A 15,839-nucleotide genomic window follows, 5' to 3' on the forward strand; every position below is an offset into this window, starting at 1 on the left:
TCAGCCCAAGTGGATCGAATCCGCCGAAGGGCTTGTATTGATAAAACTATCAACACTCGACCGAACTAGGACAGTGTGATCAATGATTTTAAGAGTACACACACCATAGACTTATATCTTATGTAGTAAATGAGTTTCATACTGTGCTTTCACGAGGGATATAAATCTCAATTGCGCAATCACGGAACTCATGAAACGGCCATCTCTGAGAATAGTACTGGTATCGTATTCGCTATGTGGGTAAGTTAACCGAAAATCAAATATGCACAAAACACATAGGAAATTGGGAGCTTTGACAAAAAAGGATTGACATGTACAATTTCGCCAAATACAGACAGAAGGCTTTGCAAGCATTACCAACATATTCAAAGATAGTGAGGTCGTTATGTTAAGTTGGCCCTCCCAGCATTTAGATCCATCCCAATACTATACCTGCTATAAAAACAAGTATAACAGGGGACATATGGAGCGGGGGGGGGGGGGGGGGGGGGGTAAATTGGCCATATTGATTTGACGTACTGAGAAATGGGAGAGACCCCTATTGGTTACTTTGGATAACTTAATCATGCCTACCTAGCTACCACAGAGTCCCTTAAATCGACGGCTTCCTCACAGTGAAGCCTTCTTCTTCTGCTGCCTTCTTAGATGGATAGTTACTTGTAGGTTCCTGCGACGAATGCCGTAGTCAGTAGTTGATTCTGGTCACCGTATAGCTGGTCCTGGATACAGGCTCCGGATGACCAGAGGTACACCGTCAGGGGAAGGAAACCTTCTCTTTGACGTGGTATTATGCTTAAGAGTATTCGTCCATGACCGACTGGCTCTCAAAGAATTTTCAAAATCTTTGGCTATAAAAAGGCAATAACTTCTGAACATAACTGACTTCTTTTGGCCGACGCATGTTCCTGGCCTGTGTTTCTTTTTCATCAATTATAGAATTTCTCATGTTGCGTCCCATATCGTTATGTCGGAAAGGGACGTTTACTTACAATGTCATACAGCGCTTTCCCCTGACCAAAGTCTGTATCAAAGCGCTTCACAAGATCTGGCGCTATTATAGGTACCCACAGAGGCACTCGGGTGGGTTGACTGCCATAAATTCATCACTTAACTTCATGATTACGATTTCCAAAGGACAAAGAGGCGACCAGACCGGTGTTCGAACACACGACCCTCGGATTTAGAGGCGAACGTCTTAGCTTGTACGTCACCACGCTCAACAAACTTTTTTCTCTTCTTCAGCTAAGCGAACCAAGAAAATGTATTTTGATCGCCATGATCGTCTTCTGCCATGTCTACATGCAAGCCCATGTTTGCACTGCCGCGGAAAGAACTGGGAACTTCGATGCCGCCCTACCAGTTGGCTGCAAAGATACCACGGCGGGTAAAACTAGCTCAATCTGCTGTACACAGACGTCATTTGATAAAATCATATCAGCCATCAAAATGTATGGTGAAAACCTAGTGAGTTTAAATATTGATCAATGTCAACCTCAAGTCAATCGGTCTCTCACCCCAGAAACATTTGCCAAAAACAACAACCTAGCGAGCTTACGAATATCTGAGTGTAAAATCGTCAACATAGAACCGGGTACATTCCAAGGGCTCACCAAACTGTGCAATTTGACCTTAACGAACAACGAAATCACAAAGATAGTTACTGGAACCTTTAGAGGACTCCACCTCCTTTTGGAACTCAACTTGGACTCAGCACAGGAGAAAGTTCTTACCATTGAAAATGGATCGTTTAGTGATCTTCGAAATTTGAAAACATTATCAATGGGCCAGCCTCAAGGAACTTTAGTGGCGTCTCCGTACCTCCTTCATGGGTTGACAAGTCTAGAAAATCTCGACCTATCGGGTTTCAGCGTTACTCACACAGAGATACCAATCGGGCTTAATACTTCTGTTTTATTCAAAGACCAAGAGACCTCGCTGCAACAACTGATCCTCGGAGAAACTGATATTAGCAATGAACAGTTGCCCTTTTTTAAAAATCTGAAAGCGCTTAAACAACTTACTCTAATAAATAACCATATCGCATATATCATTAAAGAATCACTACCAACGCTTCAAAATGGTGGATACCTGGGTCTTTCCGACAACAATATAATGTACATTGAATCTAGTGCATTGTCAATGTACACCGAAGTGAATAACATAACAATTACACTCGCCGGTAACCCGTTTTACTGCAATTGCGACCTTTTAGGGTTTTCAAGATGGCTTCGTAAGGTCAATTCAAGTGGCATCGTCTTGGATATGGATTCGATAATCTGCGGTGGTCCTGTTGCTGGTTTCGGGCAAAGGGTGGTTGACTATGATGCGTATTGGTGGCAATGCAGCCAGTATGTACCTCTCATTGCTCTGCTGTTCATAATCGCCCTGGCCATGATCATGGCCATCGTTGCTTTGATTGTATACTGCAACTGGGTCAATATAAAATACTGGTGGTTGGAAAGAAGGGTAAGCAGCGGGGAAGAAGGTTCACAAGTAAATGACGAGCAACACGCCCTGCTTAGGGTAGATGCAGATACCCAGATCTCGGGAAAAACCGGTGCCTACATCATCTATAACATGGAGGAACAGCATATAATGCAATGGGCAAACCAGCACTTGGAGGAAATGCTGCAGAACCACAAAATGAAGATCAGCCTGCAGTGGCCGGCGGGTCCCCGGTTTATCCCGTTGTGGAAACAGATTAAGGACCATGGGTTCGATGTCAAGCATTACTTAGTCATTGTGACTGACGACTTCATCGAGAACCAGTGGCCGGAAATACGTGAGAAAAGCGAATTGAAGAACATCAGAAAATTCGTGCTCGTTCTGATGGGTAAGAAACGAAGTGACTTGCCCAAGTCTTTGGTGAGATTGGGCGCGCCCTGCTTCGAATGGCCTGAGACCAAACCATTTCTGTCCACTTTGAAACGTGAAAGGGAGCTGTTTTGGAAGCGCGTGAGGATTGCTTTGAAAGGAAATGTGTAAGATAAGAACATGTGGTTTTACGTTAGGTATGACAGAGAGCAATTATATTTCGTGTTGACCTCACTGAGTATTATTCAAGACAATAAAACAAATCTTTAATATGCGAACTTTGCAGAGCTTGAAGGGAAGACAGAAAGCTGATGCGCATGGTAGATATAATATGTATGTGTTTCTGTGTACCACGATCCCTATAAAAAACTACTTGTAAGCTTATATCTCGAATGCAACGACTACAGTACAGCATCGGGCGATCTTAGCTCCATCCACATTGAGTGGCATTCTTACAAACAGTAGTTCATTTTCATTCGGTAACAGAAAAATGAATAAACTCTAATTCTTCCTCGAAGAAAAACAAAACTCCTTCCTTCCTTGTTGGTTGTGAATACTTCTCACACCTTAGCCGAAAATGCAGCTCGTTTGGAACAAAATTTTAAGAACGGTACGGAAACATTCTATCTTTTTTCTCCAGGGCGTGGTTGTTTAAAACAAGTTAGCCACCAACTTAGTGCCGAGTCAAATGGGCTTAACTGAACATAACGCCAAGTTAATATAACGCCAACGTTCAAATCGTTCACAGCGTTCTCGGGAGTCCGGGCCGATCTAAACCTACCCAATGCGGAACACTGTGCCGCCATGCTCAGAAATGGGATATGAGAACTGGATATCAGTCATACCAATTTTCAATCATACAATGTCCTAATATGGATTAACCAAGGCAAAAGTAGCTCTGAGGAGAAGTGAGAATATATTTTCAGCTGATTGATGCCACTCATGTCCTTATCTGCTCATTATCATACCGGGAAATAAAATGGTTGCCATTATTATCAACCTCGATGCCACTTATTGTCTGTAGAGAACCAGAACATGATTATAGACAATCACCTGATAAGCTGGTGAGGTCAGTGTTCCGGTCCAACCATTCGGCAACCTTCGCGTGTCGTAATTTATGTTCGGAAATGGTCGGGACAAGTGGATGCTTTGATCGTTCCGTCTGTGGGCAGATTGAAGCTCCAACATGGCACTCCGCGAAGGTAAGCAGTTTTTAATCTTCACCCAAACTCACTTTTTGATCGACTTTGTTCAACTTTGAAACTGCATTACGATATGCACCTCTTGGTATATAGCTTTTGATAGTACGTGATTCAATTACATGTAATAACAGGAAAGGAGTGGCCGGTTGAAAAGTTGGCTTCACCATTTTTTAGCGTCTTTGCTTTTGCTGAATCGCAAAATTTTTGGCCATGAGCGGGAAGGGGACCAAAGCCAAGAATGCATCTTTTGTATCTCCAGGATCGCGTAAAACTGAACCGCTCATGTTCCGACGCATGACTATTGGTGTACGACGTGCAATAAGAAAATTGATGCCGATGTGATTTCGCGTCCGACGCACGATCAAAATCTAGGCGCCGACGTGCCTAGCGTCGGAATATGAATTCGGCAAGTCGGAATTAACCGACCTGACCCGAACGGATGTTCATCCCTTTGCATTGCATTTGTCTCGGGTAAGCTACGCAAAGCAGCGATGTTGTTTGAACGAGCCTCCCGATTGTTTTCATTTCATCGAAGAGCTATTTAGCTCAGGACCACTACCAGACAATGTAGGATATAGGCCATTGATTGAAAACGAAAGACAATTATCCAATCATAATTATAAACGGCATGCTTGTCTTCATGATTACACCTATTAGAGCCACTGAATTGACATCGACTGCAGTGATGGATCTAGATCACCGTTTACAATATGTTCATGTCCACACAAATCTGACAGGCATCTATCTATATTTAGATATACATGTACCTAGACTAATTTCAGTTGCAGACCTCGTCTCATTCATGATTGTTACCAACGATCAGTGGAAGTCACTATTTCCAATTAAGCACTTCCAAAGTTTAAATTTTTTTCGGGACGTGACCAAATTTTAAATTCAACTTCCGGATTTGCGCGGAGGATGCGGTCGCAATAATTTGCTAGGAGTGTGAAGTGACTGATAATTAAGTTGGATTATTTCTCCGGTCATTAAATGGAATATGAGGCGGGAGTGACTCGCAATTTTCGACAACTTCCTGCCAATGTGATAGTATATTTAGTCCACCTGAAGAATTCTCGCAGTTTCAAATATCCCCGGGAGTACATGTAGGTGAAATCGGCAAATGCGTATACATGTATCTATGTGCGTACGCATCCGAAGAACCTTCTGAAAGATACACGCTTTGTGAAAGCAATTAATTCACCACTCAATCCATCCAATTCAGTTCGCAGTAATAGCACTAGTCTCGAGCCATAATCGAATATTTCACATCAGTTCAGCTCACAATATTTAGTACCGCTCACATGTACTTTTCGAACATTGTTGTTTTTGATAAATTCATCCGATATCGTCCAATTTCACGAGAACTCAGAGGTTGTGATAATTCCCAGAAAGATCTCACTGAAGCACCGCTAATTTAGGAAAAGTAGGCTTGTGATTTTGTTTCTCAGATAATAGCACCTATTCAAATGTGTAGTAATTTTACTGGCGGATGTGTAATTCGTTTGTAAACAAACCAAATTCGTTGTATCTTACTAACATTATTCATCACAAAACCGTAGTTGGGCAATAGTGAGTAGGCCTGAAGGGTTATCATTCATTCATAAGTAAAAGTCCAAAACAGGAATGTCACAATGTCAGTGAAGCCGGTAGATGACATATTGAATACTACGATATACTATAAGACGAAAATACTAGTAAATGCTAGTAAAGAAGCAAATGCCAAGCGAATGTTATTGGAACTCCTCCTTTCCAAATAAAACGGCCAGTGAAATTGATTTACGACACTATCACAATAACATGGAGATGTTACGGGTCGAAAGCCCAGGTAAGATATTATTCGGTGATTTGGGTCATTTCGTTGTTGCTCAGTTCGTAAGATTTCGCGCATGATTATCAGTGTTAGTAAAAGAGATTTTACAAACCTTCCAATCAACATCTTAATCACCCCCGCTTAAAGCTGACGGGTCAAATATACCCCCTCCCACCCCGGAATGAGATCAAACGCGCCAGCACTCAGTTATGTCAGGTGACATACAGCGAAAACATTTGCATATATATTGCATATATAATGATAGCATATGGATCCTGATTTCATTCTTTACAACGTATAAACAAACGGCGAAAGCCTTTAAAGGCTTTCGCCGTTTGTTTATTTTGGTGGTCGTTTCCATGAAAATGACATACGCCACTGCCGTGCTGTCACCAGAGAAAACTTGGTGTTTTTTAAAGATTAGCGATGATTGAAATAACACACCATCCTCGTATTATTCTCATACGACAAACCTTATGTAAACATACCCCAAATTAACACGCACCAATTGTATACAAATAAAACGCAAGCATGCATGCATGTATCATGCATTATGGCTGACTATTGGCATGGCCTGGCGTTAGAAATAGGAACTAGATATAGTTGGACCAACAGTAAATGTATGTGAACGAACCGCGTACCCCTCTAAGTTATAAAGCCACATTCGTCGCGTAATCCGTTTGAAAAATTCATCATTGCAGGGCGTTTCCGCAGTCTCCGTTTGAGTACCCGATCCAGTGGCAACCTCAACCGGTTGTCCAGCGTCTCCAGCTGGTGGTCACGAGTCTCCGTGAGGAAAGTTCGAGTCCAAGGACCATGGAGCAGACCTACTATGAAGGAGGCATCGAGCGCAATGCTCCTCAATGTCACTGGGTGCATCCTCGGGTTTATTCGGTTTGCATACTTCATCGCTGCCTTCGCAGTGCTCTCGATCCATCTGATATTTCCACCGGTTGCCTTGCGGGGAGTTGGAGGCTACAGCTGGGAGGACTATGTTGCTGGAGTCATGGAATACATGTAAGTTGGGAGATTTGTCAATGAATCTAAATTTATGGTGAGGAAGATTCGAGATATATGAAAAGACCAGGAAGAAAGAATTTAAGATTAAGTGTCATATCTCTTACAATATCAGTACCGGTACAATAATCCCAATGAAAGCAATTTAAGGCGAAAACATTCGCTAAAACTAACTTTTCTCTGAAAAATAGAGTCTGTCATCAATCCAATTGCTGCCTGCGAATGACTTGGGACGCAGTCGAAACAGCATCAGTGGCAAGATAAATGGGTTCACTCTCGCAGTTTTCTTTATATTACAGACGTTTCGCCTTCGAGGTGATAGCAAGTCTTGTGGTTGCCGGCGACGCAGTGGTGACGTGGTCTTCCCTGAATGGGGCCCTAGAGTCCTCCAGTACGTTCATGGCGCAGATAGACCTGCATCCATTACTAGCAAGGACTGTCCTAATATTGATTGTCTGCTCCTCCTATTCAACCCCAGCCGAGACGTTCATTGCTGATACATGGTCTAATACATGGGCAATAGCTTACCTTTGTAAGTATGTTCTTCAACACCATAATCACAAGTGACAAATCATTCAACAATAATAGCAAATGCCATTGGTTAAAATCGATGTCTTAATTTTTTTATTTCTTTCTGATATTTCGAACAGTGGCACATGGCTTGCCTTGCTTTTCACACTGTACGTCAGTGGCAACGTACATCAAGTACCATCTGTGTAAAACGAAGTACAACTACAAACGTAATCTACAATCACACAATTTCTTTTGTGTTCAGATACAGCTTTTTATTACAATGACGAACGTACCTTTTTCAGATCTGTTTGCTGTAACTCTTGCTAGTGGTGTCATCATGTTAATCATCTTCAAAATACCTGGATTTGCCGACCATGCTTGGCTCAACTATGATAGAAACCCCCACAAAGATTGTGACGAGACCTGGACTCCAGTTATTAACTTAGAAGCGGCCCCGTAAGTTGATTAGTCGAAATATTTTCATGCTGTGGATCCGCTGTATTCTCTGACATGTCTAAGTAAGCTTTCGGCACGATATCACATTCCAAATTTAGCTGCATGATGTTGTGTTGTTATGCTACGAAACCGTTAGGTACATATACTAATATGTCCGTCCCCAACCTTATCGACAGGATTTTGGAAACTGCTGCCGAAGTTGCTCCAGTGTATAATGGTCTAGGTAAAACCATGGGCACCCAGTCGGCCACAGGACCATATTTGATACTAATGGTCTGCCTTTCCTTTGGTATCTTTGTGTAGATTCGTGCTGCAGAAAAGTCGCTGAGACCGCCACATATTTGATACCATAAATCTAACATGAAATTTATATGGGCATCCAGTATTGTTTAAAGTATTGTATCTTTGCAGAATATCTCAACAAAAGCAAAACACGTCAACTCGTACCGTGAAGTTGCTTTGCCTTGTCCCACCAATCTCGGCCCTCTGTCTGAACGTAGCGGCTCTCATCTTCCTCTCACCAGAAGCCATCCACCGCAACCCAAACAGCCTGGGTGTCTGGAGAGCAGTCGTGGAGCGGATACTGCAGCTTATCCTCTGTCTCATTCTTATGGGTTTCATCATCTATCAGATAAAAAAGGTTAAGAAGAAGAAGATACCTTCTCCTATCAAAGCTTGTTTAATGTACGTCATCATCAATGCATTAACACTGGTACACTTGCTCACTGACGTGGTCTGGGTCGAAGTACCGCTTTATACGCTGGGGTTGTTTGCCATGGTCATTCCGATTTTTGGCTTCTCTCTTTCCACCTCCGTCACGGAAAAGAAAAAGCGGGCCAGCTATAAAGTAGCTTGGCTGGCTGGCTTCATGAAGAACTTTACCCAGATCGGAAAGTGGCTGCGATTGAGTGAAGTTATTGCGGTGATTCTGTCGCTGTGCGGCTTGGTATTAGCAGCATCAGCACTCCCGTTACCCTGGTTCAGAATACATTTCGAAAATGACCCACAGCTAGACACACTGATGGAGACAATAAGGAAGTTTAACCAGTCAATCACTGATGTTACATCGGAGTTAACGCGTTGTATCGAGATGGCGGAGAAGGAGTTTAAGGACATTACCTGTGAGCAAATGGCTGGTGCAGCGGCCGGCGCCGCCGTGGCAGTGATCATCCCAGGTGTAGGGCAAGCCACGAAGCAGATTCTCAGGATTGCTAGGTACATGAGGAACTTCGCACGTAAAGCTTTGTCATACAAGTCACAGTTCTACCGACTGGGGTCGACCTTGAGAAAGGTTAAGGGCGTTGTGAACGATGTAAAGAAACCATTGATGGTTGGAATAACGCTGGAGAACATGGGTATGGTAAGTACCTCGGTTATCTTTGAGATGCCTCTTCTATCATTGACAACAATTGTTACAATAATTCATGGTTTTTTAAACATACAGACCACGAGGTGGTATTGATCGTGGACCTTGCCGAAACATACTTTGTCGCTGATCGACTTGTCGGCTTTTTATTCTTAAATTTTCTCAGTTCTTCATAAAAGAGACATGTCCTTTGACTTTTATGCGAATGACTGCGTTGTGTGTCTTCCATCTCAGCTATTTCTATGTGTCTTATACACTGCATGTCTTCAGCGTATCTTAGTCTAAGTCTGTACCGTGTCTGTACATTTGTCTTCTATGTAGATGACTACATTATTGACCTTCCCTCTCAATGTCCTTATTTCTATTCATCTTATACGCCAATGACTACACTGTATGTCTTCAGCGGATCATATGTCAAAGTCTTTATCGCGTCGGTACCTTTGTCTTTTATGTGGATGACTACATTGTCTGTCTTCCATCGCAATATCCCTAACTCTATATGTCTCGCCAACGACTACACTGTATGCCTTCAGCCTGTCTTATGTTAAAGTCTTTATTAACTTCCAGATAATGTTCCTCATGCCCGTGATCATCACCGGCATCATTGTCATCTTCTTCGCCTTCTGGCCCAGGAAGCTCCGCAGTGGGAATGTTCTCATGGGAATAAAGAAATCATGCCTAGTCCTCGGCACGGCTACCTTGCATTTGGTCGTCAATTCATTCGGGTTGGTGCTCTTCGAAGTTTGGGGACCTATGGTAAGCGAGAATGTTAGTCATGATACCCTGGTTTTAGAAAGGGTGTAACCAGTGGGTCCACACGCAAACGGAGTCGTTTCGATGAACTAGACGTACTGTACTACATTTATTGGTGTGCGCTTTTTGTCCATGGTCAACAAACAAACCGATGTCTGCTCTCCATCAACTTCATATCACTCTGCATTTATTTGAAGTGCTCAAGGTACACGTTCGTAACCTGTGCAGATAGCATCGTACGAGTTAAATGGACCCTGTGCAATGGTCAATGAATGTCTTCACATTGTATCAGATTTTGATACAGGACTGTTCATAGATATCGTTTTCCTTTCGTTGCATAGCTTGCGGTTATCGCCGATGGTCTTCCTCTTACTACTGCTGAACTTGTCAAGGAGAGAGGTTGGCCGCTTGTTGAAGGAGGATATGCTTGCGCTGTAGTAGCTTCGGTCATCTTCTTCCTCCAGGCAGTGTTTTCGATACTTAGACCGGGTGAAGAAGAACCAATTGTCTTAAGCACTGGTAGGTAGTAACTTCTTCTTCTCCTTCTTCCTTCCTCCCCATTCCCACTTACACCTTCTTGATCATTTTCCACCCCGCTTCTACAGAAGACATCAGCTTTGTGGTGGCTATTATTTTGTCTGTATTGTTCTTCTGCCTTGGATACCCATAGGTCATTTTCCTCTGGCTGGTCTGAAAACGTTGGAACTCCTACGAATCAATGTAGTGAAGCGCTTACCGTACACAATACAACATGCCGTGCTGCTACAGGAGTTATATGAAATGTGGGATATTCTAACTTGAGTCATTCTAATCAGTTTACGACGCCTCCATATTATGATCAAACGAACTCCCTGTCTTTTATCTCCATTTCGGTCATATCTAATGTTAGCAATTAAAGAAAAGTGGTGTTTTGCGGTTGATTTTGATTTCGATGTTATCTACAGGCGTTTCAGATAAAAGGAAGCTGATTAAGCGCGTCGGCAGTGACGAAAACATCCGGAGGAAACTGCACATCCCCGACCAGAAAGATCTCAGGCGGCGATCAGCCAGAACTCGAACCAAGATAAAAAAGGTCACGGAGACTTTAGATGAGTCACTCAAGAGAATGAAGATGTTTCGCGCCTCCATGATGGATACAGCGCCACCTAGAGCCTGGATTCTGTGTCTTATGATCACCATTATTGCGGTTGTGCTGTCTATCATGGCGTTTACGTACGAATGGATGACATTTGACCCCATCATGAAACCAAAGTGGGCCAGACTTATGTAAGTATTTAGTATGATATATGCCTTGGTCAAATTGGTAACCCTTCAAATGCAGATTCGTTGGTCCCCGAGTTTTGGGGATTCTAAATTGTGACCACCATTAACTTTATTCTAAAAGCAGACAGCTGCATACTCATTTGGGTGAGCATCGGTACTGTATCTCGTGTTTGTATTCAGCAAGAGTAGTAGTGAGTTAAGTTGTAAGTTCCTTTACCGTTCTTGGTTCAAACCTGTAATACTGGCCAACTAGGGTGAATTCAACTCTTCCGATTGTGGTAACTAAGCTTGAATCCGACTTGGACGTATGTCTAGTTCCCTAAATTGGAATAACAGAACAACACGTAAAATCAACTACCATCTCTTTCTAAACATGTTTGACCTCCTTCTCTTTCAGAGCAATACTGCATTCCGAGAGCAACAGCACAATGGTCCTTCAAGACGAGATTGAAAAGGACAGCAAAGATTGCATCTTTGATATAGACCTGAACCTTAAGGAGCTTCTGCCCACCATCATCTCGCCAGAGTTCATCAAACTATGGAGAGATCTCATAAAGATGTTGAAAAGCAGTGTCTTCAACCTGTTCGATTTCGACTTTATAGACTTCAATTTCCGCATCTGGTGTCCGTTTCTAATGAAAGTTATTTTCAGCGCACCGAACCTTATATGCTGTGGTCTTGTCGTGATTGGCTTCATTACCAGCTTCAGCGTTCGGGCCAGTTACTATTTCCCGACACACGAGGTCATGTCATGGATCAGTAAAATATCCGTCTTCGTGCTTGTCGGGGTAATGAACACTATTATTTTCATCACGAAGATATTTGCTGGGACCGAAGTACCATTTTACACCCTGAATATCAAGATACACCCTGGTTTCTATCTCTCTAGCGCGGCAGCAGTTTTGATATTATTAGGTAAGTGACTGGTCTTACTGGTATTTTCAAGTACATGTATTTTATGTAAAATGCGTAATTTAGGCGTAATAGAGAAAGTGTAACTTTAAAAGTGATCTAGCAATGCTTGGTACACGCTTACATCAGATGTTCCCCTCTGAAAGTCAGTGTTTCTTGTCTTGGGGGTAAAACCTGTTCATTTCCGTTTGTGTGATAGACGACTGACTTTTTCTCTACCATTCTTTACAGTGTGGATTCTCTTGGTCGTTGAGACATTAGCGCCACCTATGTTCGTCAAAAGGAGTAAACACGAAAGCGAAAATGACTTTGAACATTCAGATGATGATGCCTTTGAAAGCAGTGAAAGGATCGATTTAGGTCCAAAAAGGATCGATTTAAGTCCAAAAGTAGAGGGGCGGAGGGTAGTAAAGTCGAGTTCGGAAGTACGAATAAAATTAGAGAGCGTAATTGAGGACAATCAGAATGAGGCTTCGGATCCGCCCGTCACGTGAAGCTACTTTGGCCGTCACACGTGGTCACGACGTGAAGGAAATGCATTGGCAGGTGGCCGTCAAAACGTCACGTGAGGAACCTCTATAGGGCCTAAAATACCATGTTAAAATGTTTAGAGTTAGTGTTAGGATTTATATTTGCTAAAATAACACCTTTTCGCCATAAGGATTCTTTCATACAACGCAACAATAAGGCTTCTTGCATAATAGCATGGGCCTCGGATTTCCTTCATGTTTTTCATTACATCCTACAAGTTTACATTAACGACAAAAACGACGAATGGGCAACTCCTTGCCCAGCGTTGGAGTTTGTGATGCCATTGTGAAGAACATGGTTCCTGCTAATAAGTTTAAGTGCCTTCCACAATTCTGATGGAATCGATATTCCATAGATGGCAATCGTGTCTGACACTCAGACTCTCGGCTCTTCCTTAAATTGGAATTGTGATTAGGAAGCTCTGGGAGTATGAATAACTGGGCTAATCCGAGGTAGCGCACCGCGCTTAAAATCAGGAGGTCGTAGTAGGTTCAACTCTCCGACGGATCTGCATTGTTATATGCTGTGTTCTGGAGCAAGACACTTCTCTCTCAACCCACTGCAGGAGAAATTGGCAACCTCAAGCTGGTGGAGAAGCTTGACAATATGGATGTTAATCGATTCACGCGTAATAATACTTGCCATTGTGTTGATTTCTCTACTGTAAATTTGCCAGTCACGACACTTGCCTGCCCCGCCGTAAATGTCCAGGGGTAACTTTGCAATGACAACTCAGAAGGTATACATTTTCATTTCAAATATAACAATTTATTACAAACAATTTACAAATGCAAACATTCGATTATCATATAATATACAGTATTATAAACACTGTTACAATCAATGAATATTTTGATAGGCACGTTTTCCAACCCTTACTACGAGGAGCTATGAACGACCACGTACAATGTATGCAAATATACAACAATTTTCCCAATTCCTCGTACAAATACGTACAGATAAGAGGATTTGTGTCACCACACGAAAATTAATTAGTTCATGACTTGATGACACGACAGACATTTTTAGTTTATAGTTCGTCGTCAGTAGGCATTGCAGAACCTGCCTCATATAAGTTTTTCTTGTACGCTAATGACAAAAGCTCTCAATAAAGTACATGTAGGCTTACATTGTATGAGCACTGATTTGAGAACTATCCATGGCCAGCATCTTCGTTATACACGAGTTCGAATTCTGGCCGATTTTGTCGAGTTTGTACCACTCAATAGTGTAGAGTGGACATGCGGAAGTTCTTTGATGGTGACCTGCACTTGTTGTCGTGACGTGGTACATACATCATGCGACCTTGACCGCCCGAGAAGTGGTCAAAATGGAATTTTACACTGTCGACCGGGTAATCTGTCTAGTCTGCTGGCGGCCCGAAAACCTTGATGCGTCTGTCGAGACGGGATAATATCTCACCCAGGATTGCATCATTTGACAAGTCTGCAGGAGGCAGACGCAAAACAAATTGTCAACCTCGCGCATAGATTCTTTATTAGCTACTTCACGACACTAAGTTCTTTTACCAGAACCGTGAACGGTAGCCGAGACTAGATGTCGCCTGCCATCTTCAGACGAGGTGATGATGTATTGTAATTTGTCTTGAAATTGGATGTTCAGATGAATTGGCTGTGGATAAAAACTCTGATAACCAGGAGCGTCAGAAATTTCTTCAATGTTGGGCCGAAAGTATAGAAAGAGCTGACAATCCGGCCAGTTGTTGTCGAGACACACTCTACACGCCTAGAAATAAACGCATTTTTCGCCCAACACAACTACAAGTATCAATCCGTAGAGGCCTTTCAGCAAAACGTGCTGAAAGACCTCCACCGGGTGCAGGTAGTTGGTCAAATGTTCCTAAAGGTTCAATATTCAAAAGCTAAAAGCAACGTTATCTCTAAGAGTGTATATGATTTGTTTTGGCAATGATAGGCAGGTTTTGCAACGCTTGCGAAGAGCTACGAACAGTGAGAAGTAAAAAGAACTTTGGAAGCTTTCACCGATCCCTCGCCAGGTGTCGTGTACAGTTACTGAATTCGCGCATGCCTGACCCGATGACACTACCGTAACAGACCTTCGTCCTTTTTTCGTAATGATGGTTAAACCTGCCAATCATTGCTATCATGATGATCGGTGCTAAAGATGATATGACTTGATGTGTTTTAAGATGACGTCGATGAGGATAGCGATGATACCAAATGCGATGGTTGATAGGCCTACCAGGAGAGTTTAATGATTATGACAACATGTGCCTATCGCCTATTAATTTCGGTAACCCGAACTACAGTGTGCTTCCTCAAGTCTCTCCTCTTTTCACAGTTATTTACAGACATAGACATGTGTTATGGCTCAAACACGTTCTTCGTCTTGCATCTTTTTCCGTTTTGGGTGAATTCAACGCCTGTGGGTTTTATCAGGAAATGACCGTGAACCTACATGAAATGTTCTGCAAAATCCTTCTGCCTTTAACAACATACGTGTATGAAGTGTTGTTCATATTATATCCATGCACCCGCCTTCCCCGGCCGAGGGCATCTCGTGAAGTTAAGGAAATTGATAGTGATCCGTCTGATTTCTTTTAACAGGCTCCAATTACCAATAAATTGATTTTAAATCCCCTACTTGTGCTTCAACTACCATCATATCGATCAGCCCTTGTGCCATATCATTGGAGTAATCTACAAATTCCGATTTCTGTACAGATAAAAGTGATTTAACGGGCGTAAAATGCCAAGTCTGATTTTATTCCTCTATGTTCTTATTTTTCAAGAATGATTTTGGTACATGGGTTTGTCAAGAAAACAAATTAGTAACGTGTACCCACGTGGTTAATGGATTCCATTGAAAAATAGCTCCCTCTATCGACAACACGATTGCGTCTCAGTTTCTGGTCTAAATTCTCCGCTGAAATAGCATTTAATCCCAAATTTAATTTAGCAATTCACTGATTCACTTCTCTCTTTGTGGAAACTAAGGAGCTTTAAAGTAATCCTTAGAAATGAATCTGCCTTAATTTGAATAATTGAGAACAGGTCCGTGTTTCACAATTGAGAACATCTTGACTCACAAGGCTTTGAGCTCGCGAAGTCCATTTAACGAGCTCTGTTATGACGTAGATACCTTAAGATCGTCACTCAAACTGAGGCCGACATACTGGCGGATTGTACTTCATCAATTGTCTGCCCCCCCCCCCCCCCCC

General features: G+C 42.5%; 2 protein-coding genes across 2 annotated transcripts; both read left to right on the forward strand.

Annotated features, from left to right (window-relative positions):
• The first annotated feature begins 10 nt into the window (after positions 1–10).
• LOC135489712 (toll-like receptor 4) lies at positions 11–3,796 on the forward strand. The gene is made up of 2 exons (XM_064775201.1): positions 11–240; positions 1,243–3,796. The coding sequence occupies exons 1-2, from the start codon at positions 130–132 to the stop codon at positions 2,983–2,985; spliced, it is 1,854 nt and encodes a 617-aa protein (XP_064631271.1). The 5' UTR covers positions 11–129; the 3' UTR covers positions 2,986–3,796.
• Positions 3,797–3,927: 131 nt separating this feature from the next.
• Positions 3,928–15,836, forward strand: LOC135489153 (uncharacterized). The gene is made up of 10 exons (XM_064774361.1): positions 3,928–4,016; positions 6,528–6,843; positions 7,143–7,375; positions 7,659–7,812; positions 8,224–9,172; positions 9,746–9,934; positions 10,273–10,450; positions 10,876–11,197; positions 11,592–12,109; positions 12,338–15,836. Exons 1-10 carry the CDS (start codon positions 4,001–4,003, stop codon positions 12,598–12,600), a joined length of 3,138 nt encoding a protein of 1,045 aa, XP_064630431.1. The 5' UTR covers positions 3,928–4,000; the 3' UTR covers positions 12,601–15,836.
• Positions 15,837–15,839: the final 3 nt, after the last annotated feature.

The sequence above is a fragment of the Lineus longissimus genome, chromosome 6, assembly GCF_910592395.1.
Source record: "Lineus longissimus chromosome 6, tnLinLong1.2, whole genome shotgun sequence".
NCBI lineage: Eukaryota > Metazoa > Nemertea > Pilidiophora > Heteronemertea > Lineidae > Lineus > Lineus longissimus.